Source organism: Monodon monoceros, unplaced genomic scaffold, assembly GCF_005190385.1.
Source record: "Monodon monoceros isolate NGI ecotype Baffin Bay Population unplaced genomic scaffold, NGI_Narwhal_1 Super_Scaffold_21, whole genome shotgun sequence".
Classification (NCBI taxonomy): Eukaryota; Metazoa; Chordata; class Mammalia; order Artiodactyla; family Monodontidae; genus Monodon; species Monodon monoceros.
In genome coordinates, this window is record NW_021703778.1 from 10,164,042 (window position 1) to 10,187,263 (window position 23,222).

The 23,222-nt window shown below is 39.2% G+C and overlaps 1 protein-coding gene across 1 annotated transcript in view; it reads right to left on the reverse strand.

The window, feature by feature from the left end:
- Nucleotides 1-23,222, reverse strand: part of MYO3A (myosin IIIA) — a 170,475-nt gene that overhangs the window by 112,557 nt on the left and 34,696 nt on the right. The window contains exons 7-8 of the mRNA XM_029236397.1: nucleotides 21,404-21,469; nucleotides 18,297-18,452 (exon numbers count right to left, since the gene is read on the reverse strand). Coding sequence (XP_029092230.1) covers nucleotides 18,297-18,452; nucleotides 21,404-21,469 — 222 coding nt within the window. The remainder of the gene's footprint in view (nucleotides 1-18,296; nucleotides 18,453-21,403; nucleotides 21,470-23,222) is intronic.

Genomic DNA, 23,222 nt, shown 5'->3' on the forward strand with positions numbered 1-23,222 from the left:
TGTGTGTGTGTGTGTGTGTGTGTGTGTGTGTGTGTGTGTGTGTGTGTATTTGTATTTTATATACTTATATATTAAATATATACTTGTATGTGTATTTAATAGTATATATTATTTTTTGAGGGAACCTTGTGGTACAGTCAGATCTATATAAGGATCAACCATGAAGTCATAGTTTTCTATTTCAATTTCTACTCCCAAGACTGGAATTTCCACAGGCAGCTATTTATTTATTTCCCTTTCTTTCCTTCTTTTTGATAAAACACTGGGGATTGTGATATCAGATTTTTCACTTAAAAAAAACCCCAGCTGTATTTAAATAAATGCATAAACATCTAACTTCAAAGTGAACCAAAATCGTTTTTTTTTTTGGTTTTTTTTTTTTTTTTTGCAGAGATTACAAAACTAAATGGGGAAGCAAACAAGATTAGTGCAGCTGAACAGCCAGAGATAAACCTTTACATGCCTGGCAGTAAGGAATGAGGGGCATGTCATTTTGAATTCTACTCAAAGGCTGCAATATTCTGCTCTAAACCTTGACTACTATCTTTAAAAAATATTTCTCTCCTTTTCCCCAACAAAGAGATGGTTAAAAGATTTAGCTACTTTAAAGCAAAATTTGTCCAGGAAGTTACTCTCAATGTCTAAGGCCTTCGACATGAGAGCAAAAATGTATTCAGAGGACTAACAATGTGAAGGCACTCGCAGAAAACAGTCGCTCTGCCCTCTACTCAATCTGTGCATCTCACTTTACTGCAAAAAAATTAGTATCATCTTTATTCAGTGTCCTGCCTCCTGTGAGGCACTGCAGAGTTCAACCCTATAAAAATGTGTCTTTTCTTTACAGTAATAATACCAAAAACAGATGCAGTCAAATCCTACCTAGGCTATTGCTAATTTGAAAGAAAAGAAATAGAGAAGGAATATTGCAGTATTTCTTGCAACCTTTAAATGTAGGTCAAGGCTCTTGATAATCCCTTAGGTTTTAATTTTTTTCTCTCTAGAATAAATTTTTTTTAAAGACTAATGCCTTTAAGAAAAAGGCCAAAGGGTATACATCCAGAATTTTTCAGGAAACTTTGTTCTTTTTAGAAAAATGTTATATTTTGCTCTATTTAAGTGCATATGCTTGTTGTATTCTCAGCATTTTATCCCATGAAATCCAATGTGATCACTTTCAGGGGCCTCTTTAAATATGATAATTATAAAATTATAAGAAATATATGTATAAACACAATATTTTAAGAACAAGTAAGGATTTGAGTCAGTTTAAAATAGCTAAAAATGGGTAATGCCATAATTCAAGTAATTAATGATTTCTAGAACATCACTGGAAACATTACAGGAATTTGCAAATCTGACATAAGCTTTCAGAATTTGTAAAGTGGGCCTAATATCTGATAAAATTTAGATTTCTCTCTAAGGAATCAGCATATTTCAATATTAAATACTAATGAAGAACAATCTTCCATTGAAAGATGTTGAAAAGACTAAAGAAATGACTAATAAATTAACCCACATGAACTTTAGAGAAGCATCACAGGATTTCATCCTCATACAGATTTGCTTGAAAGCATTTTTATGTGAAAGTCCTCAGGAGGACAAAATTTTTCAAACTAAATTAGGACCTAGATAATAAACAATGAACCAGGGACAGCCTTCTATCCAATTCTTTATTTGTGCTGACATCCCATGTACATAGCTAGTATCACAGACGGGAATTTCTTTTGGGTTATCAAACAAATGTATTCAGAATCTTCCCAGGCTCCTGATCCACAATCCACATGGTGCAACTCTAGGGCATCATTCATGATGTGCCTCCATGCTTGGGGGTGAAAGCAGTCACATGGAATATGAAATGAACAGTGTCTCCTGGAGTTGTGCAGTGTGGCCTGTCACACTCCACTTACAGCTACAGTAGGGGTCATTAACACTAGCAATCAAATTTTTCTTGCTCACTGACTGCACATGCTAATGTAGGACTCATGTGGCCTAGAAAGTCCCCATCACTATGTCTCACAAGTGTTCGTGGACAAGTCTGCTTCAGCCAGACACCACTGTGACTCAGCTCTTGATCAGGTGCATATCAGCGGTTGACACCCGTTGGTCACTTTGGGAACCCTTGCTGCCCCCTCAGCACATGGAGTCCTTGCCGGCCAGGCTGGGCTTGCTCAGTGTTCCTCGGCAAGCCTAGGCTCAAAAATGTCATAGCATTCCTTCTGCTATCTACTACTGACCAAGGAAGTCACAAAAAATGGCAGGTTCAAGGGCAGGCAACACAGACTCCAACTCTTCATGCAAGAATTGTCAAAAAATTGTGACTCTCTCTAATCCATCATACCCTGTCCTATTTTACTAAGAAAGTGAGTGACAGTTACTTCAAGTTAAAGATCACAGAGTAAAGTAATTGTTCCCTTCCCTTAAGACTCACAAAACAACAAAAAGAATGGAAAGTTGAGAAAAGTCTCCTTTATGAGAAACAGGAATGGCCACAGGCCCAAACCATAATCTATAAAGCACAACTGTCAAATACTGTGAAATTTGTGTTGAAATGAGAGTGGAAGCTGAGAACCAACACATAATTATTTACACTTCAGTCAGTAACTACAGACACTTTTAAAAAAAAATGCACAGCCCTGAGAAGCCTATCCGATGAGCCCTTGCCTGGAGCTATCAGTTCTGGGGGCATGGGTGGGCCATGCCGGAAGTGGGAAAGGGTCCTGATGAGACCCAGGTCAACACGCAAATGAGCGACGGGGTGGAGAAGACCATGGGACAGTGACCTATCACATAGTTGTCCAGCAGAGGGGTGGCCAGTGGCCAGGGGGAGGCAGGATGAAGGTAAGAGAAGAGACAGTTGCTTCATTATGATAGAGAATGACAGTCATGAATGGGTTTGTGCTGTGAGCCACAGAGAATACAATGTGAATGGTGCTACTTGGGCTCGTACCACCTAGTGGCCCTGTACACTGACTTCTTCAAGGTTCAAAACTGAGGGGAGATGTGCAAGAGGATGTTCAAGAGAATCAACCTAATTCAACTTAAGCCTTCCCAAATCATTCTTCCATCACTCCCACTTTTTGTTTTGCTAGAACAATAGCTGTCCCCAGTCCCACCTGAGAAGAGATTCACCACCACATACTTGTAGTTTAAAAAAAGGAGGAGAAGAGTTAAGGATTATAAGCAACAGACAGATGAAGAGCATACACCATAAGAAAGAATCATGGGAAAAGTCCAGACGAAAAGGTCCCCATCCCTCAAAGACATTTCTTACGTGACGTCTCATTAAAAGAGAAAAATCTTCAGGAGAGGGTACAAAGCTTTAATGAAGAGATAAGAACGCAACAGATAAAAACTGAGTCAGTTGAATTCAGAAAAGAAATGGAGGAAAGTCATGACAGAAAAGCAACAAGACGCAGAATATACATGACTGAGGTCACAGATGTGGTTAAGTGTATGGTCTGAGCACACAAAACTAAAGGAAAGAACAAAGATCGCATCTGCTCTCCTGAGCCAGTGGCAGTCAGCTCCAGCACACCACAGGGCACAGGCAAAACGATACGGAAGGACTGACCCGAAGACACAGCTGGGTGAAACTACTGAAAGCCTTATGGAGACCCTGTAGAAGCAACCCGTCATGAGCATAGGGAGAAATCTCACTGCCTTGGTTCTTTCAGCAGCAATACACTCTGCCCAAGGGATTGTAGAACAATGTATGTAATACGTAGAGGAAAAGAAACGCTAGCCTAAGTACGCTTTACCTAACTAAACTAGGCTTCAATCTCAACAGGCAAGAAGCTAGGGGTTGAGGCTTTCTGGAAATAACCATGAGATGACGCAATTTATCTATCCAAGAGAATAATTAAAGAACTCAGGAAAGGAGAGGGTATAGTAAAAAAAAAAAAAAAAAAAGATTTGTGAGCAACTGCCTTTTCCTGTTTATTTGAATTCCTTTATTTATTGCTACTTAGGAACAAATATGCTCATAACGGTCTTCTCTCCAGGAAGTGCTGATTCAATCATCTATTCCTTATAAAATTCTTGGAGATTATGTTTAAAAGCTATTTAGCTCTCATTTAGGAGTTTATCCAGAAGGGGAAGTGGTGAAGAAAGGCATAAGGAAATATTTCAGGTGAGGAAGGAGAAGTGATCATTTCTTTACTAAATTTCCTGGTCCTAGATGGGTCCTTACTACATTCTCAGAGTTTCATCAGTCTCTTTCTGAGTTATCGATCTTGGACAGACACTGCCACTAGCTCATGCCTTGATGAGATCTTTTCTCCTGGATTTCACATGGACAACTCCTTCACCCCCTTATTTTGGCCAAATTAAGATTAGAATTTTCCAAAATAAAATGTACTTAGAATAGAAGCATGCATACACATGTGCCCACCAGCGCATACACACAGACGCACACACACACACCAATTAAAACATCCCACAAAAACATACAAATAAGTATATATGTCAATAGGTTCCTCATTTCAAAATATCCAAACAATAGCCACTAACTGCCTTGATAATTAAACATAATGGGGACAGACCAACTTCCCCCATTTTCGAAAAAATAATGATAGTTTAAAGTTAGGAAGAAATATGGGAGAAAAGCAAAATGCATCCAAAATTATTCTTGGTGTATCCACAGTTTACCTTTTAGAACCAATGACAGGGTGGTGCACAGCAGGACACAGGTGACGTAGGGCTACACCCTAGCGGGGCTGTCAGGGACACAGGCCAAACTGCTCAGCCTGACTTTCACTGCTCTCTGTGGTCTGGTCTCTGTGTGTCTCTCCAATCCTGTTTCTGAGATTTCCTCCTTATGGCTTTGACTAAATGTGAGCATATCTCCTTGCTTTCATGACTTTGCTCAGGCTGCTCCTTCCAGCAATAATGTTCATCCAGTGGTAACTCTATTTTCACAGGATTAAGTCCTCTTCTCCCTTGCAGTGAAGATTAAAGGCCGCTTCCTGGATAAGCCCTCCTGCCCCTGCTAGTGGAAGTACTATCGGCTTCTTCCAAACTCTCCCAGGACATAATTTTTATTCCTTTTATGGGATTGAAAATTCCTACTTTGTATAATGGTTATTTACATGCTGTTCTTAAATTAAAAAGGAAGACCTTTTTCAGTATCTTGATCAAAATAAGGAGGCAAAGAATTATCTGTGTGAAATCTAGGAGAAAAGGTCTCATCCAGGCATGAGCTGGTGGCAGTGTCTGTCCAAGACAGACAACTCAGAGCACGGAGTCTACAGCTGCTTCAGCTGTCAGACCCTTGTGTAACACCTCATCCAGAGCTTTATACAATGGCCTCAATTAATATGGAGACAACGTGAATGTTGTCTCAATCCATCATTTCTATGGTAGCACAAACTGTATCACCATTGGTAATGGGCTGAGTGGGGCTGTAAGAAATTTAGCCTTGCTATGGACTGAAAATGCAAAGTAGGAGAGAAAAGATAAGATAATCCCTAGATTTTGGTGGGCATAACGGGATGAGTGGTGATACTACTAAAAAGAAAGGGGACAAAGAACTAATTGGGGGTGGGACAGCATTAAGTTCCATTTTGGACAGGTTGAGTTTGAAGCAAGCGTCATTGAAATACTCATGTGGAGATGAGAATTAAAAGGAGTTATTATGAGAGCAGCCAGGATAGCTTTCGAGAAGTCCTGTGTATGAAGGAGTAAACACTCCAAAGGGTGAATAATTCTCACCATGACATAGTCACAGCCATTAGAGGAAAATTATCTTGCCCAGAAAACACAAAGTTAATATGGGGTTGTGCACTGTATCGCACTGAAAGAACCCTATTATTACTTCTTATTGATTTTTCTGCTTCCTTCTTTCATTTTTTATTTTTTGTAAAATCAAAATCCCATTCTAGTGAATGTATATTACATAAAGTCCCACACCTAAATAAAGAATTGACAGCCTGAACCAGGCACTTTTAGCACTGAATGGTTAGACAATTTTTAAATTTTGTCTTTCATCTGTTAATCCTTTGAGCCATGTCTCAAATTTGCCTTATATCCTGGTTTGAAAATCATATATGGGACAAGTGGGATGATTAGAGCAGCACCACAAATACAGCCATTATTTCTGGCCCAAGAAATAACTGTTTGAGTTACTAAATTCTTATAAATATTCCTTTTTGCTTCTATAAAACTACATGTAAAACATAATTTATACATATCAGAGATAATCACCACTAGCAATATTAAGGGTATCAAGTTATTTTGCTTTGTATATATATAAAACACGAAAAATTTTAAAAGATAACGTTAATATATAGTATAACTACCATAAAAAGAAATTTTATTTATTTATTTACTTATTTATTTATGGCCATGCCATGTGGCTTGCAGGATCTTAGTTCCCCAACCAGGGATTGAAGCCAGGCCCAAAGCAGTGAAAGTGCTGAGTCCTAACCACTGGACCGTCAGGGAACTCCCCATAAAAAGGAATTTTAATTGGGAATTTATTATCAGTCGAGTAGATACTGGGCTAGGTTTTTCCTTTATTTACAAGGTATGCAAATCATTACTTAAATAATATTTGTAGGTAAATGTTCAAGGTATATAAAAGAATTTTAGGATCCTGTTTGCATATTCCACATAATGGGTATTCATTGCTTCAGCGGCTAAAAACACCTTTCCTCCATGGGGGTGAAATTCCTTCCGAAATGCTGGACTCTGCCTCTCACCTGGAAACCGGAAGTGAGGGAGGACCTAGTGTTTCTCACTCCGTTTTTCACCTACAGCCGGGCCTGTGACCTCAGCCTGGGGGAGCAATGGTTCTGTAGGGAACTTAGAACATCGAGCGAGTGGCACAAAGCTCAAGATGAGTTTACAAATCCTTTGAGGCGCTTGTGGCTTTCAAGAAACCAGTGCTGCTTTGCTGCAGGAAATGTTACAGGGCTGGGGGTGGGTATCAGTGCCAGCCTCTTGGCAGGTAGTTCTTAAGAAAGGATATTTGAGGCACCCTGCTTCCTTTGCTTCTAAGCCTGCCTCTCTGCCTCCCTCTCAGTTCTCTGAGCCACCCAGTATTTTTCACAAAATTGCTTTTCTTCTTAAGTTGGCATCAATTACAAATGACTTTTACTTATGCCCATTAAATCGGATAATCAAGTATTTTTAAATCCGGATTCAAGAGTAAACCTTTTTTTTTGAAATACTTTATAATTCAAGTTGTTCACTGATCCAGCCTGCATAGTAACATCACAAATTTTAACTCTTATGAAAAATGCGTTCCCACAGTTGAGGAGTTTGTCATAGGAGTGGTTGCTATATTCATATGCATCTTGATTCCTCAGAACAGCTAAGTTATTTGAGTGACTTGTTTGTTCTATTCAGGCCTTAACTTAGAAGACAGAGTTCTTGTTTTCATTTCACACTAGCTTCCAACACCACCCCCTCCCCACCATCAAGAAATTTAAAGAACTCTGTTTGTATTCAATTTATAGGAAAGTCAACTTTAAAACTGAATTGTGAATAAAAAAATACTTATCCTGCCAAGCATATGCATCAATCTAATTCCACATACCAAAAAATGTCAGCTTAGATTTAGGTATATTGATTTAGTACAGCTGGGTTTTGGATCAATTTTATCGATGTTAGGAACTATGACAAATCAAATAATTTTGCATGATCTTGAAGAGCGTTATTTTTGCCTAAGGTGGTGCCAGCAGCATCCCAGACCCTCTTTTCACTTCCCTGAGTATGTCTCACACTTTGGGACTAGTATAAAAATGCTGAGAGCATTTTCCTTCCCCCTCCTATAAGGTCACAGATCTGTGCTCAAATGGCGCTGTGGGTTCATGATTCCAGCTCCACTTCCACCCCCTCCAAACATTCACTTTTGAAAGATAAAATATATTTAAAAATATTTTTTAAAAGAATTAAAATGACAAAGACATTCTCTAAAACCAGGTGAACATTATGGTGGACCTAATGGATGAGACACACCCTGGGTAAGAGAGCAGAAACCATAGGTGACTCGAAGTCCAGGACTAGAAATAGGCAGAATAGGCCTGGAAGGGAAGGAAGCAGAATGAAAGCCCTGACCTGTGCTTGGTGGAGAGAATGGAACTGAATGTGTGCCTTGCCTGGAGAGAGAAGACTGAAAAAATTCTGCACCTTCTTCCGCTTATAGAACCAGGTACCTAAGATGGCAGGACAGGGCAGAGACATGGGGTCTACTTCATACTGGCTCAGTGACTAGATCTGCAGTATCCTCAGAGTCATGATGGACAGAAAGGCTCTGGACTGGGGGCACTTGAAGCTGGATTACAGAAAAGGCAAAACCTCCAAAAGAGGGGAAGAAGCAAAACAAAAGATCACCTATTAAACATGGGAGAGTGGGGACTTCCCTGGTGGTCCAGTGGTAAAGAAACCACCTTCCAATGCAGGGGATATAGGTTCAATCCCTGGTTGGGGAACTAAGATCCCACATGCCGTGGGGCAACTAAGCCCACGTGCCACAACTACTGAGCTCATGCGCCTCAATGAGAGAGCCCGTGTGCCGCAAACTACAGAACCTGCACACCACAACTACAGAGTCCATGTGCCCTGGAGCCCATGCACCACAACTAGAGAGGGAAAACCTGCACACCACTACTAGAGAGAAGCCCATGCGCTGCAATGAGAGATCCTGCACACCTCAACGAAGACGCTGCGTGCCACGACTAAGACCTGACGCAGCCAAAAAAATAAAGAAAATACAGAAATATTTAAAAATAAATAAAATATTTTTAAAAATAAAGATGGGAGAGCAAACTAAAATTCTAAATCACAGAAGGAAACCACATATTGAGGAAACAAATGAACTCATTCATAAGGACATTTCAATCTTGTTAAAATGCAAATCAAAAAATGACTGCTAAGTAGTGTAAGATCAAGAGAAAAAGGAAAGAATTACATTCACAAAAAAGACAAAGAAATTAGCCAGATATGAACGGCCAGATATAAAAGTCAGATATGATGAAAGAATGAATGGTTAAAAAAATAAAACAGTGAGAAATTCTAGAAATGAAAAACACAGAAATAGTGACACGAAAAATCAGTATGTAGGACAGCTCTAACTAGGCCTAGTCTAAGAGAGAATTAGTGAACTGGAAAATAATTTTGAAGAAATTATCTAAAATGCAGCAGAGGGGCTTCCCTGGTGGTGCAGTGGTTGAGAGTCCGCCTGCCGATGCAGGGGACGCGGGTTCGTGCCCCGGTCCAGGAAGATCCCACATGCTGCGGAGCGGCTAGGCCCGTGAGCCATGGCCGCTGAGCCTTGTGCGTCCGGAGCCTGTGCTCCGCAGCGGGAGAGGCCACAGCAGTGAGAGGTCCGCGTACCGCAAAAAAAAATAAATAAATAAAAAATAAAATGCAGCAGAGATTGATAAACCGATGACGCACCTGAAAGAGAAATTATAAGACATTTAAGGTAAATTAGGACATTCCAATATTTATCTCTTAGGAGCAGAAAATAAAAAGATGAGAGAGGATCAATATTAAAAGGAATAATGACTGAAAATTTTCCATAACTGAGTAAGACTTGAGTTCTCATATTGAAAGCATATTCTGAATTCTTAACTGGATAAAGAAGAATATATTTTGTGACTCAAGCAGAAGTATTGAGCTTAGGCTAACACAGTGTCCAATATATAGTAGTTGTCAATAATTTCTTTTAATCACTAGAACTTAGAGCACCAGGCTTTTAATCTAAATACTGTGTGGTTCAACCATTCTTATAATGCTTGAATGTTAGAAGGCAATTCTCCATGAGTCTCTCACATTTCTTCACCTCTTGTATTAGCTTTTGTTCTAGACTACATTTGCCATGTTTGCTATACAAACATATATATAAAGATAGTGTCTCCCTCCAGGACACATGGAAGTTTTGTTTGCTGTCCGGAATAGTAAAGATAAAGTCTTCTCCAGGGCAAAGTTTAGGCAGATTTGCTAGCAACCCCTTTAAAAGATTAGAGTTTCTCAAGCTCAGGGTTCCCAAACTGTGAGGCAAACCCACTGTGTATACACCATCTACCAAGGCCATTCCACATCACCCCTAGGACTTACAGGGCAAGGACAACCAACATGAATGTAAAATTCATGCTGTGGGCTTAACTGTGCATAATAAAGGCCTCTGTCTCTGATTAAGGGTCTCTTCTGCCAGCATTCATGAAATTGGCAGGTCAACTTATTAGCTTGCAAGTAGGATAAAATCTCAGACCCTTCACAGTTCTTGACACTGGACACCCTATACAATATTGGTACACCTCAATCTCTGTTTTTTATTTGCTTGTTTGCTTGCGGTTTGTCCATTTGCTTTGGGAAGGATGGGATTGCAGCAGACTGTGGAGCTATACCCACACAAAGACACAAAGATGGGCATTACGAGCCCACAACCAACCACCTCCTCCCTAGAAACTACGTGCCCAGTTCCTTCTTTCTGGCACTCTATTCCACTCACAACTTAAATTTTTCCTCACTGAAGGTCTCTCCAGCAAGGCTGTAAACTCACTTAGGCAAGGACTCAAAATTGGCCACAATCATTGGCCATTCATGGGAATAAAGCTTTGTCATTGGGATTAGGATTTGAATCCCTGCTAAGTCATTCATTACCTGTGCAGCTTTCTACAAGTTAATTAGCCTCTGCAAACCTCAGTTCTTCTTGCTGTGAAAATGGGGGATCATAAAACATTTCCCTCAGGGTTGTTGTAAAATCACATGATATAAAGTCTTAATACAATGCCCTGCACATAGTAGGCATTAAAGAAATAGGAATTAAATATATTAAACCACAACAGGAATTCAAATATAACTGCTTTTTTAGGTCATGCCCTATTTTCTACGCACTTCTCCCAGCTCCCTAAACAGCGATATGCTCCTGACATGCAATTAATAGGATTCTCATGAATAAACTTAAATTACAAAAGACTATTCTTTGACTTAACAATACCATCTACGGGAATTTATCTTACAGAAGTAGTAAGAGATGTGTATACAACTCTATTCATTACAGTGTTACTTATTAGAATTAAAAATAATGAATAACAACCTAAATGCCCAATAATAGGGGGTTATTTAAATCAATCATTGAATAGTCATGCAAGAGAATGTTGTACAGCAATTTAAAAAATTTGTGGTACAGATTGGGAGAAAATATTTGTAAGCAATGCGACCAACAAGGGATTAATCTCCAAAATATACAAACAGCTCATGCAGCTCAATATTAAAAAGATAAATCAATCAAAAAATGGGCAGAGGGCTTCCCTGGTGGTGCAGTGGTTGAGAGTCCGCCTGCCGATGCAGGGGACGCGGGTTCGTGCCCCTGTCTGGGAAGATCCCACATGCCGTGGAGCGGCTGGGCCCGTGAGCCATGGCCGCTGAGCCTGCGCGTCCGGAGCCTGTGCTCCACAACGGGAGAGGCCACAGCAGTGAGAGGACCGCGTACCGAATTAAAAAAAAAAAAAGGCAGAAAATCTAAATAGACATTTCTCCAAAGAAGACATACAGATGAACAAGAGGCACATGAAAAGATGCTCAACACTGCTAATTATTAGAGAAATGCAAATAAAAACTCCAATGAGACATCACCTCACACCAGTCAGAATGGCCATCATCAAAAAGTCTACAAAAAATAAAAGCTGGAAAGGGTGTGGAGAAAAGGAAACCCTCCTACACTGTTGGTGGGAATGTAAATTGGTACAGCTACTATGGAAAACAGCATGGAGGTTCCCTAAAAAACTAAATATAGAACTACCATATGATCCAGCAATCCCACTCCTGGGCATATACCCAGAGAAAAACATGGTTCAAAAGAATACATGCAACCCAATGTTCACTGCAGCATTGTTTACAACAGCCAAGGCATGGAAGCAACCTAAATGTCCGTCAACAGATGAATGGATAAAGAAGATGTGGTACAATATACACAATGGAATATTACTCAGCCATTAAAAAGAATGAAATATGCCATTTGCAGCAACATGGATGGACCTGGAGATTTTCAAACTAAGTGAAGTAAGTCAGACAGAGAAAGACAAATATCGTATGATATCTCTTATATGCATAATCTAAAAAAATGATACAAATGAACTTATTTACAAAACAGAAACAGACGCACAGACTTAGAGAATGAACTTATGGTTACCAGGGCAGAAGGGTGGGAAGGAGGGATAGATTGGGAGTTTAGAATTGACATGTACACACTGCTATATTTAAAACAGATAACAAGGACCTACTGTATAGCACAAGGAACTCAGCTCAATATTCTGTAATAACCTAAATGGGAAAAGAACTTGAAAAAGAATAGATACATGTATATGTATAACTGAATCACCTTACTGTACACCTGAAACTAAAACAACATTGTTAATCAACTATACTCCAATAAAAAATAAAAATTTTTAATAGTTGTGGTAGAAGGATATTTAAAGACATGGGTATTTGCTAGTCAGTGAAAGAACGCAGGCTCCAGGACACATATATTCCAATTTTGTTTTTAAATGTATTTCCATTCATAAGATACTAGAAGGTTATAGATTAAAATGTTATAATTGATTTGATTTTATGTTGTACATGTCTACGTAGCTTCTAAATTTCCTAAAATAAACATATATACTATCTATAAGTAAACATATTCAATATTATAAAAACTATACATAATAGATCATTAAAAATCAAAATAGGAAGTATAAATAAAATATTGAAAATGATTTTTGAATATAATTCAACCAGGGAAAATGATACCAAAAAATAATAGTGTAGAAAACTATTTCAAGTGTTACATTCCATTTTAAATCTCAAATCTAAGATATCTTACTTCACAGAAGAGGAGACAAATGCAAGAAAATATAAGCCAATACTAACCATCGATTGGAGTTTACATTATTTGTTCTCATGAGGCTGTTTAAAAAATGCTGCCAGATCTCTCCCTCCGTGAACAAGGAAGTGGGTACCAGACACCACATCTGCTAGTGCCTTGATCTTGGACTTCCCAGTCACCAGAACTAAGCAAGTCCAGACCAGAGGGCAGACAGCAGAAGCAAGAAGAACTACAATCCTGCAGCCTGTGGAACAAAAACCACATTCACAGAAAGACAGACAAGATGAAAAGGCAGAGGGCTATGTACCAGATGAAGGAACAAGATAAAATTCCAGAGAAACAACTAAATGAAGTGGAGATAGGCAACCTTCCAGAAAAAGGATTCAGAATAATGATAGTGAAGATGATCCAGGACCTCGGAAAAAGAATGGAGGCAAAGATCGAGAAGATGCAAGAAATGCTTAACAAAGATCTAGAAGAATTAAAGAGCAAACAAACAGAGATGAACAACACAATAACTGAAATGAAAAATACACTAGAAGGAATCAATAGCAGAATAACTGAGGTAGAAGAGCGGATAAGTGACCCGGAAGACAGAATGGTGGAATTCACTGCCATGGAACAGAATAAAGAAAAAAGAATGAAAAGAAATGAAGACAGTCTAAGAGACGTCCGGGACAACATTAAACGCAACAACATTCACATTATAGGGGTCCCAGAAGGAGAAGGGAGAGAGAAACGACCCAAGAAAATATGTGAAGAGATTATAGTCGAAAACTTCCCTAACATGGGAAAGGAAATAGCCACCCAAGTCCAGGAAGTGCAGAGAGTCCCAGGCAGGATAAACCCAAGGAGAAACACTCTGAGACACACAGTAATCAAAGTGACAATAATTAAAGACAAAGGAAAATTACTGAAAGCAGCAAGGTAAAAACGACAAATAACATACAAGGGAACTCCCATAAGGTTAACAGCTGATTTCTCAGCAGAAACTCTACAAGCCAGAAGGGAGTGGCAGGACATATTTAAAGTGATGAAAGGGAAGAACCTACAATGAAGACTACTCTGCCCGGCAAGGATCTCATTCAGATTTGATGGAGAAATCAAAAGCTTTACAGAGAAGCAAAAGCTAAGAGAATTCAGCACCACCAAACCAGCTCTACAACAAATGCCAAAGGAACTTCCCTAAGTGGAAAATACAAGACAAGAAAAGGACCTACAAAAACAAACCCAAAACAATTAAGAAAATGGTAATAGGAACAGACATATCGATAATTACCTTAAACATGAATGGATTAAATGCTCCAACCAAAAGACACAGGCTCGCTGAATGGATACAAAAACAAGACCCATATATATGCTGTCTACAAGAGACCCACTTCAGACTTAGGGACACATACAGGCTGAAATTGAGGGGATGGAAAAAGATATTCCATGCAAATGGAAATCAAAAGAATGCTGGAGTATCAATTCTCATATCAGACAAAATAGACTTTAAAATAAAGATAATTACAAGAGACAAAGAAGGACAATACATAATGATCAAGGGATCAATCCAAGAAGAAGATATAACAATTGTAAATATTTATGCACCCAACACAGGAGCACCTCAATACATAAGGCAAATGCTAACAGCCATAAAAGAGGAAATTGAAAGTAACACAGTAATAGTGGGGGACCTTAACACCTCACTTACACCAATGGACAGATCACCCAAACAGAAAATTAACCAGGAAACACAAGCTTTAAATAACACAACAGACCAGATAGATTTAATTGATATTTATACGACATTCCATCCAAAAACAGCAGATTACACTTTCTTCTCAAGTGCGCACAGAACATTCTCCAGCATAGATCACATTGTGGGTCACAAATCAAGCCTCAGTAAATTTAAGAAAACTGAAATCATATCAAGCATCTTTTCTGACCACAACGCTATGAGATTAGAAATCAATTACAGGGGAAAAAACGTAAAAAACACACACACATGAAGGCTAAACAATACGTTACTAAATAACCAAGAGATCACTGAAGAAATCAAAGAGGAAATCAAAAAATACCTAGAGACAAATGACAATGAAAACACGGTGATCCAAAACCTATGGGAGGCAGCAAAAGCAGTTCTAAGAGGGAAGTGTATAGCTATACAAGCCTACCTCAAGAAACAAGAAACATCTCAAGTAAACAATCTAACCTTACACCTAAAGGAACTAAAGAAAGAAGAACAAACAAAACCCAAAGTTAGCAGAAGGGAAGAAATCATAAAGATCAGAGCAGAAATAAATGAAATATAAACAAAGAAAACAACAGCAAAGATCAATAAAACGAAAAGCTGGTTCTTTGAGAAGATAAACAAAATTGATAAACCATTAGCCAGACTCATCAAGAAAAAGACGGAGAGGACTCAAATCAATAAAATTAGAAATGAAAAAGGAGAAGTTACAACAGACACTGCAGAAATACAAAGCATCCTAAGAGACTACTACAAGCAACTCTATGCCAATAAAATGGACAACCTGGAAGAAATGGACAAATTCTTAGAAAGGGATAACCTTCTAAGACTGAACCAGGAAGAAATAGAAAATATGAACAGACCAATCACAAGCACTGAAATTGAGACTGTGATTAAAAATCTTCCAACAAACAAAAGTCCAGGACCAGATGGCTTCACAGGTGAATTCTATCAAACATTAAGAGAAGAGCTAACACCCATCCTTCTCAAACTCTTCCAAAAAATTGCAGAGAAAGGAACACTCCCAAACTCATTCTATGAGGCCACCATCACCCTGATACCAAAACCAGACAAAGGTACTACAAAAAAAAGAAAATTACAGACCAATATCACTGATGAATACAGATGCAAAAATCCTCAACAAAATACTAGCAAACAGAATCCAAGAACACATTAAAAGGATGATACACCATGATCAAGTGGGATTTATCCCAGGGATGTAAGGATTCTTCAATATACGCAAATCAATCAATGTGACACACCATATTAACAAATTGAAGAATAAAAACCATATGATCATCTCAATAGATGCAGAAAAAGCTTTTGAAAAAATTCAACACCATTTATGATAAAAAGGCTCCAGAAAGTGGGCATAGAGGGAACCTAACTCAACATAATAAAGACCATATATGACAAACCCACAGCAAACATCATTCTCAATGGTGAAAAACTGAAAGCATTTCCTCTAAGATCAGGAACAAGACAAGGATGTCCACTCTCGCCACTATTATTCAACCTAGTTTTGGAAGTCCTAGCCACGGCAATCAGAGAAGAAAAAGAAATAGAAGGAATACAAATTGGAAAAGAAGCAGTAAAACTGTCACTGTTTGCAGATGACACGATACTATACATAGAGAATCCTAAAGATGCCACCAGAAAACTACTAGAGCTAATCAATGAATCTGGTAAAGTTGTAAGATACAAAATTAATGCACAGAAATCTCTTCAATTCCTACACACTAATGATGAAAATTCTGAAAGAGAAATTAAGGAAACACTCACATTTACCACTGTAACAAAAACAATAAAACACCTAGGAATAAACCTACCTAGGGAGACAAAAGACCTGTATGCAGAAAACTAAAAGACACTGTTGAAAGAAATTAAAGATGATACCAACAGATGGAGAGATACACCATGTTCTTGGATTGGAAGAATCAATATTGTGAAAATGACTACACTACCCAAAGCAATCTACAGATTCAATGCAATCCCTACCAAATTACCGATGGCATTGTTTTACAGAACTAGAACAAAAAATCTTAAAATCTGTATGGAGACACAAAAGACCACGAATAGCCAAAGCAGTCTTGAGGGGAAAAAAACGGAGGTGGAGGAATCAGACTCCCTAACTTCAGACTACATTACAGTAATCAAGACAATATGGTACTGGCACAAAACCAGAAATACAGATCAATGGAACAGGATAGAAAGCCTAGAGATAAACCCACGCACCTATGGTCAACTAATTTATGAAAAAGGAGGCAAGGATATACAATGGAGAAAAGACAGTCTCTTCAATAAATGGTACTGGGAAAACTGGACAGCTACATGTAAAAGAATGAAATTAGAACACTCCCACACACAGAAATAAAGTCAAAATGGATTAGAGACTTAAATGTAAGACTGGACACTATAAAACTCTTAGAGGAAAACATAGGAAGAACACTCTTTGACATAAATCACAGCAAGATCTTTTTTGATCCACCTCCTAGAGTAATGGAAATAAAAACAAAAATAAACAAATGGAACCTAATGAAACTTAAAACCTTTTGCAAAGCAAAGGAAAACACAAGATGAAAAGACAACCTTCAGAATGGGAAAAAACATTTGCAAGCAAATCAACGGACAAAGGATTAATCTCCAAAATACATAAACAGCTCATGCAGCTCAATATTAAAAAAACAAACAACCCAGTCAAAAAATGGGCAGAAGACCTAAATAGACATTTCTCCAAAGAAGACATACAGATGGCCAAGAAGCACATGAAAAGCTGCTCAACATCACTAATCATTAGAGAAATGCAAATCAAAACTACAATGAGGTATCACCTCACACCAGTTAGAATGGGTATCATCAGAAAATCTACAAACAACAAATGCTGGAGAGGGTGTGGAGAAAAGGGAACCCTCTTGCACTGTTGGTGGGAGTGTAAATTGATACAGCCACTATGGAGAACAGTATGGAGGTTCCTTACAAAACTAAAAATAGAACTGCCATATGACCCAGCAATCCCACTACTGGGCATATACCCAGAGAAAAACATAATTCAAAAAGACACATGCACCCCAATGTTCATTGCTGTGTTACTTACAATAGCCAGGTCATGGAAGCAACCTAAATGCCCATGGACAGACGAATGGATAAAGAAGATGTGGTACATATATACAATGGAATATTACTCAACCATAAAAAGGAACGAAATTGGGTCATTTGTAGAGACGTGGATGAATCTAGAAGACTGTCATACAGAGTGAAGTAAGTCAGAAAGAGAAAAACAAATATCATATACTAACGCATATATGTGGAACCTAAAAAATGGTACAGATGAACCGGTTTGCAGGGCAGAAGTTGAGACACAGATGTAGAGAACAAAGATATGGACACCAATGGGGGAAAGCGGTGGGGGGCGGTGGTGGTGTGATGAATTGGGAGATTGGGATTGACATGTATACACTGATGTGTATAAAATGGATGACTAATAAGGACCTGCTGTATAAAAAATATAAAATAAAATTCAAACAGAAAGAAAAAAAATGATGCCAGTAATTTTACCATATCAGGATGCAACTCAACATGTGACATTCACTTTTCATTCAAATACCGCTTTATCTCCAAACCACAACCAGGGAATTTAAATCATTAAACCAGGGAGTTCTTTTCTCACCTTAACAACCATTGCATTATAAAATTGTCAGACTCTTTAGATGATCTTTGGATTCTGGAGTCAAGATGCTATTTAATTACCTGGCCTTTTCTGAGCCTCCCGTGCACTGGTAAATACCAATGAATTCCGTGAGTTGTTTTTGTAACATCGCATCTTTGCCTTCAACTTGAGTGATGAATTTATGCTGTAAAAGATCTGACACTGTTGGACGCTTTTCATAATCTTTAGTCAAGCACCTGCACTGGCAAAAAGGAACATGCCATTATTAGATAAGTTAGAGTTTTGCATTTATCATTCACAGTCCTAAAAACTGCTCTAACACAATGGAATGATGTTCTTCATCGATGCTCAGCCCAGGAAGCACATCTCAAACAATGTTAGAACTGTAATATGATGAATTAATCTGTGAGAGATTACGCCGTAGTGATATCAACTTGCAACTAAATTCCCCTTCCCTAGCCTCCCAGTAAGCATTACTGCAGAGTGATAACTGAACTCAGTCTCCATTGTAAAGTCTCCTTTACAAGTCAGTAGCTAAAGATAAACAACAATGCAGTCATTACAGGTTTAATGCTTACCTAGAATTAAAACAAACTTTTCATTTTCCCTTCCCTAATGCTTTTTTTTTTTTTTTTTTTTTTTGCGGTACGCGGGCCTCTCACTGTGTGGCCTCTCCCGTTGCGGAGCACAGGCTCCGGACGTGCAGGCTCAGCGGCCATGGCTCACGGGCCCAGCCGCTCCGCGGCATGTGGGATCTTCCCGGACCGGGGCACGAACCTGCGTCCCCTGCATCAGCAGGTGGACTCTCAACCACTGCGCCACCAGCGAAGCCCCCCTAATGCTTTTAAAGGTTTCTCAATTGATCTATTTCTTCCTACGTGATAAAACTGCTAACCCATCTGCGAGGGCTTATGTGCTGAGGATGTTTAAATCCCATGCCAGTGGATGTTTTTTGAGGTCCTCCAGGAGAAGTACGAATGCGTACCACACCTCTTGATAGGATCAACCAGGTGAAAGCACCTGAAACGGCATCACAGGAGGAACACTGGAACAAACACTGGATGTTTAACCCACTGTCTTCAGATATTTGGAAGAGGGATTAGACTAGTTTTCAGTCACAAGGGACAAAAATATCTAGGATCGATGGGGAGAATGAAGAGAGACACAGATTTCTGGTCAGTATAAGGGAGAACTTTTTGATAGTTAGGCTTATCAAAGATGGAAAGGACCACATTGGGAAGTAGGATTATTTTTATTAGGGGTTTACTGATTGGATGGCCCCTCGATGCACATGTTCAAGAAGGATTTATGCTCTGCATACCCTTCCAACCCTGAGGTTCTGAGGATATATGATTATGAGAAAACTGGTCAGAGTGGGGCTGTCATTTGGGGGTAGAAAAAAAGAAAAAAGAAGGAACCCATGCCTGACCTGACCCATGCCATTTCTCATCTGCATTGTTCATCCCCCTGCGATGAGAATTTGGCAACTTATTCTATTGGGCTTACCTAAAAAGATACTACCCAGGGATGCTAAAAGATGCTAAGGAATGAGGAGGACAATGTCTGAAAATAAGAACAACTGCTCTTCGTTTTCATTTAGTTTCAGAGAATGTGTCAATTTCTGCCACCTGCAGCACTCATATCTACGTTATTGAGTTTAGTCACATAGGAGGTTATTTTATTCAGGTAAAACATTATCAGATAGCTAATGTGTACCAGCCCCTCGGCTAGGCACCGGAGTTACAGTGACAAGTAAGGCACATTCGGTGCCCTGGAGTTGTTTACTGGCTAGTGAGGGAGAAAGACCTCTAAACAGGTAGCAAAATAAAAGAGGCAATGCTACTAGAGGAAGAGGAATAAAGGACGGGAGAGCTCGCAGGGCAGAGTCCTAACTGCTTGAGGGAAACCAGGAAATGTTGCTCAGAGGTGAAATTGTGCCAAGTATGTCAAAGTCACCAAGTCCCATTGAGGATCCACGCGGAAGGATCTGCGGACACAGGGCATGGCTATGAATCGTGGGGAGCCCTTCAAAGCTACCAACAATTCTCCTGAGAGGTCTGTGAAATTCGACTGCAGTTTATTAACTATTCTGCAGTGCATAGTACATACTCAGTAAAGACTATTTAAGTGAAAACTAAAAGAAAAAGCAGATTATCGATCTTCCTTGTATTTTCATAACCCTTAAATAACCCTCTTTGTAGAAACAAGCAGATATTCTTGGTAGGAAAACCAGTGATAGCAGTACGGACAAGGATGACCGGTTCCTCTACTTTCTTGCCCTCTTTACATTTTCTGAGTGAGCTTTGACACATCAAAGCTTAAGGACCGGGCTTCCCTGGTGGCGCAGTGGTTGAGAGTCCACCTGCCGATGTAGGGGACGTGGGTTCGTGCCCCGGTCCGGGAAGATCCCACATGCCGCGGAACGGCTGGGCCCGTGAGCCATGGCCGCTGAGCCTGCGCATCCGGAGCCTGTGCTCCGCAACGGGAGAGGCCACAGCAGTGAGAGGCCTGCGTACAGCAAAAAAAAAAAAAAAAAAAAAGCTTAATGACCCCCCTTCTCCCATTTACAACTTGCAGTCATCCCTTCCCTTATCTTCTCAAGGTGAAGTCATGATAAAGATTGTGAAAAAAGTTCATGGACAGGTTTAGAAATGGCTGACTCATAGCTTCTAGTCAATTGTCTGGAGGCACTGCACTTGTGCTGAATATCTGTCAAATTAAAGGTGAACTTCAAACGTATAAGCATTTTATCTGTATGGTTATCTGACTCACCAAGCGCAATGACAACTTCCCTGTGATGGGAATTAGCGATGCACATAAACGAAGGGCTAAGAAACGGACTGAACAGACAATGGGTGAGAAGGTGGGACATGCTGAGGGTGAGGCTGCAAAGGGCAGGTGGACAGAAGAACGGGTTCATGGACGATGCAATGTCTGCAGAAGCACAGCTATCGATAAGTGAACGAACAAGACCCTGAGATCATTATCAGAACAATAATGGGTTCACTGAACATTCAGAAGACGCTACAAATGCTTGTTTTGAAGAAAATCATGGAAACTTCTGGGGCTATTTAATAGATAAGGAGGAGATTCGGAAGCACAGAGGAATTGTTATAAAAAGCACATCTCAAAGTTACAGCAGGACGGGATCTCGTTAATTCTTTTAAAAGACTCTATTATTACTCACTTGCTGATGAAGTCATTGAATTCTGCTGACCATATCTCAGGCTGCCTCAGTTTTGGGGGTGGATTCCTAGAAAAATAAGATACAAGGTTGGATTGTGCACATTGGTCAGTAACGATAAAAATTAAGAGGCAGAGCCAGCCAGACTAATGTCATTGCTGCATTAAGATTCTGCCAGGTACAATGAAGCATTACCATCATTTTCCAATTTAAAGACAGATAATTAGTTTTTAATCATTCTTTATATGGAATGACAGTTTCCTTGTTTCTCTGAAAGCACTTAATATATGACACATTTTTTTCTAGCTGATAATTTTTCTTCTTTGAACGAAGCTTCTTGCTTTGAACTGAGAGCCCTAGAGGAAAACATAAATACTCAGCCGAATAGAAACAATGACTAGTGGGGAGAAGATTTTTTCTTTTGAGACCAGCAGAAATCTCTGAGGAATATTCAGGATACACAGAGGTGACCTGAAAGGAGAAGTGTTCAAAACATGGAGGAAACTGCAGCATAGAGGGGCCTTTATAGTAGAATGCCTTTACGACTTGTTCTGTTGTTACTGGGTAGAGGGCCAGAAACAAGGTTACACAAGTAAGGAAGTGGAAAATATGATTAGCAATAAAGCTCTGAATGCCACTTAGAAGATTCTGTTATTAATTCCTTTCATTTTAAGCTGAACGAATCTTTTCCTTTTTTGGTATATTCATGAATACAAAGGAACATCATTTGAAAATGAAGCTGATCTAACTGTAATCAAGCAACACTGATCAACCACGATAGTTGAATTTGCTGAAGTACTGCTTTATGTTAATTCCAACAGCTCCTTGTTTTCATTAGTGGGATGGAAATACTTTGTCTTCAGCTCTGCATTAGTCCTTAAATAGCTTATAACAAAATTAATGTACAGTCTGTACAGGCTCATTAAAGAAAAGTACAGCTACTCATCTACCCTAGATCACGCCTAAAGCTCATTTTACAATCCTAGGACTATCTGAAGATTGCTGATTTGCACATTAAAAGAAGTAATTCTTTTCTGCAACAATCTTGCTTTGCTTCTTGTTCTCCTGAAATTTTCCTTTCTAAGAGATTTATCGGTTTCTTGGAGTATAACAAGGTTTTGATGATTTTAGGACATTCAGAACCGGGTAGCTTTTCAGATCCCCCTTTTTTTCTCATTTCTACAGTGAGTATTCTTAGAATTCCATTTCAGAGAAACACTGGTGGTAGACGTAATAAGAAATAACTAAGACGGTGCAGCTTCCAGAAGTACCTTGCCCATAGGTACAATATGTATCAACAGTAGCATCCTTCCTCCATATGGTACCATCACCAAGAGCAGTGACACTAGGCTAACTATGGTCATTTAAACCATAATTTAAATGGCTCAGGAAGAATAGTGCTTCATCTTACATACTGAATGACAGTAGGAATTAGGATATACAGATTTTGTTTGTTTGTTTTCCTCAAATTTAATGAAATGTCTGACTTGGTATAGAGCAGGTTTTCTGCCTTTTTTCTTTTTTCGCTGCACAGCGCCACGTGCGGGTTCCTAGTTCCCCAGCCAAGGATCGAACCTGCGACCCCTGCAGTGGAAGCACAGAGTGAGTCTTAACCACTGGGCCGCCAGGGAAGTCCCTCTGCTCTTTTTTGTAATCTTGCTTCCCCACTTGCCAAGTAAGCAATATATTTTACAAACAGTAAGACCTGAGAGATACACTGAAATTGTTATGTAAAGGATGATCTATCTCTAAGGTATTATAATTCAGAACATATAGACCGGACAAAAAATTCCAAGGTAAAGTTAAAATCAAATTCAAATGC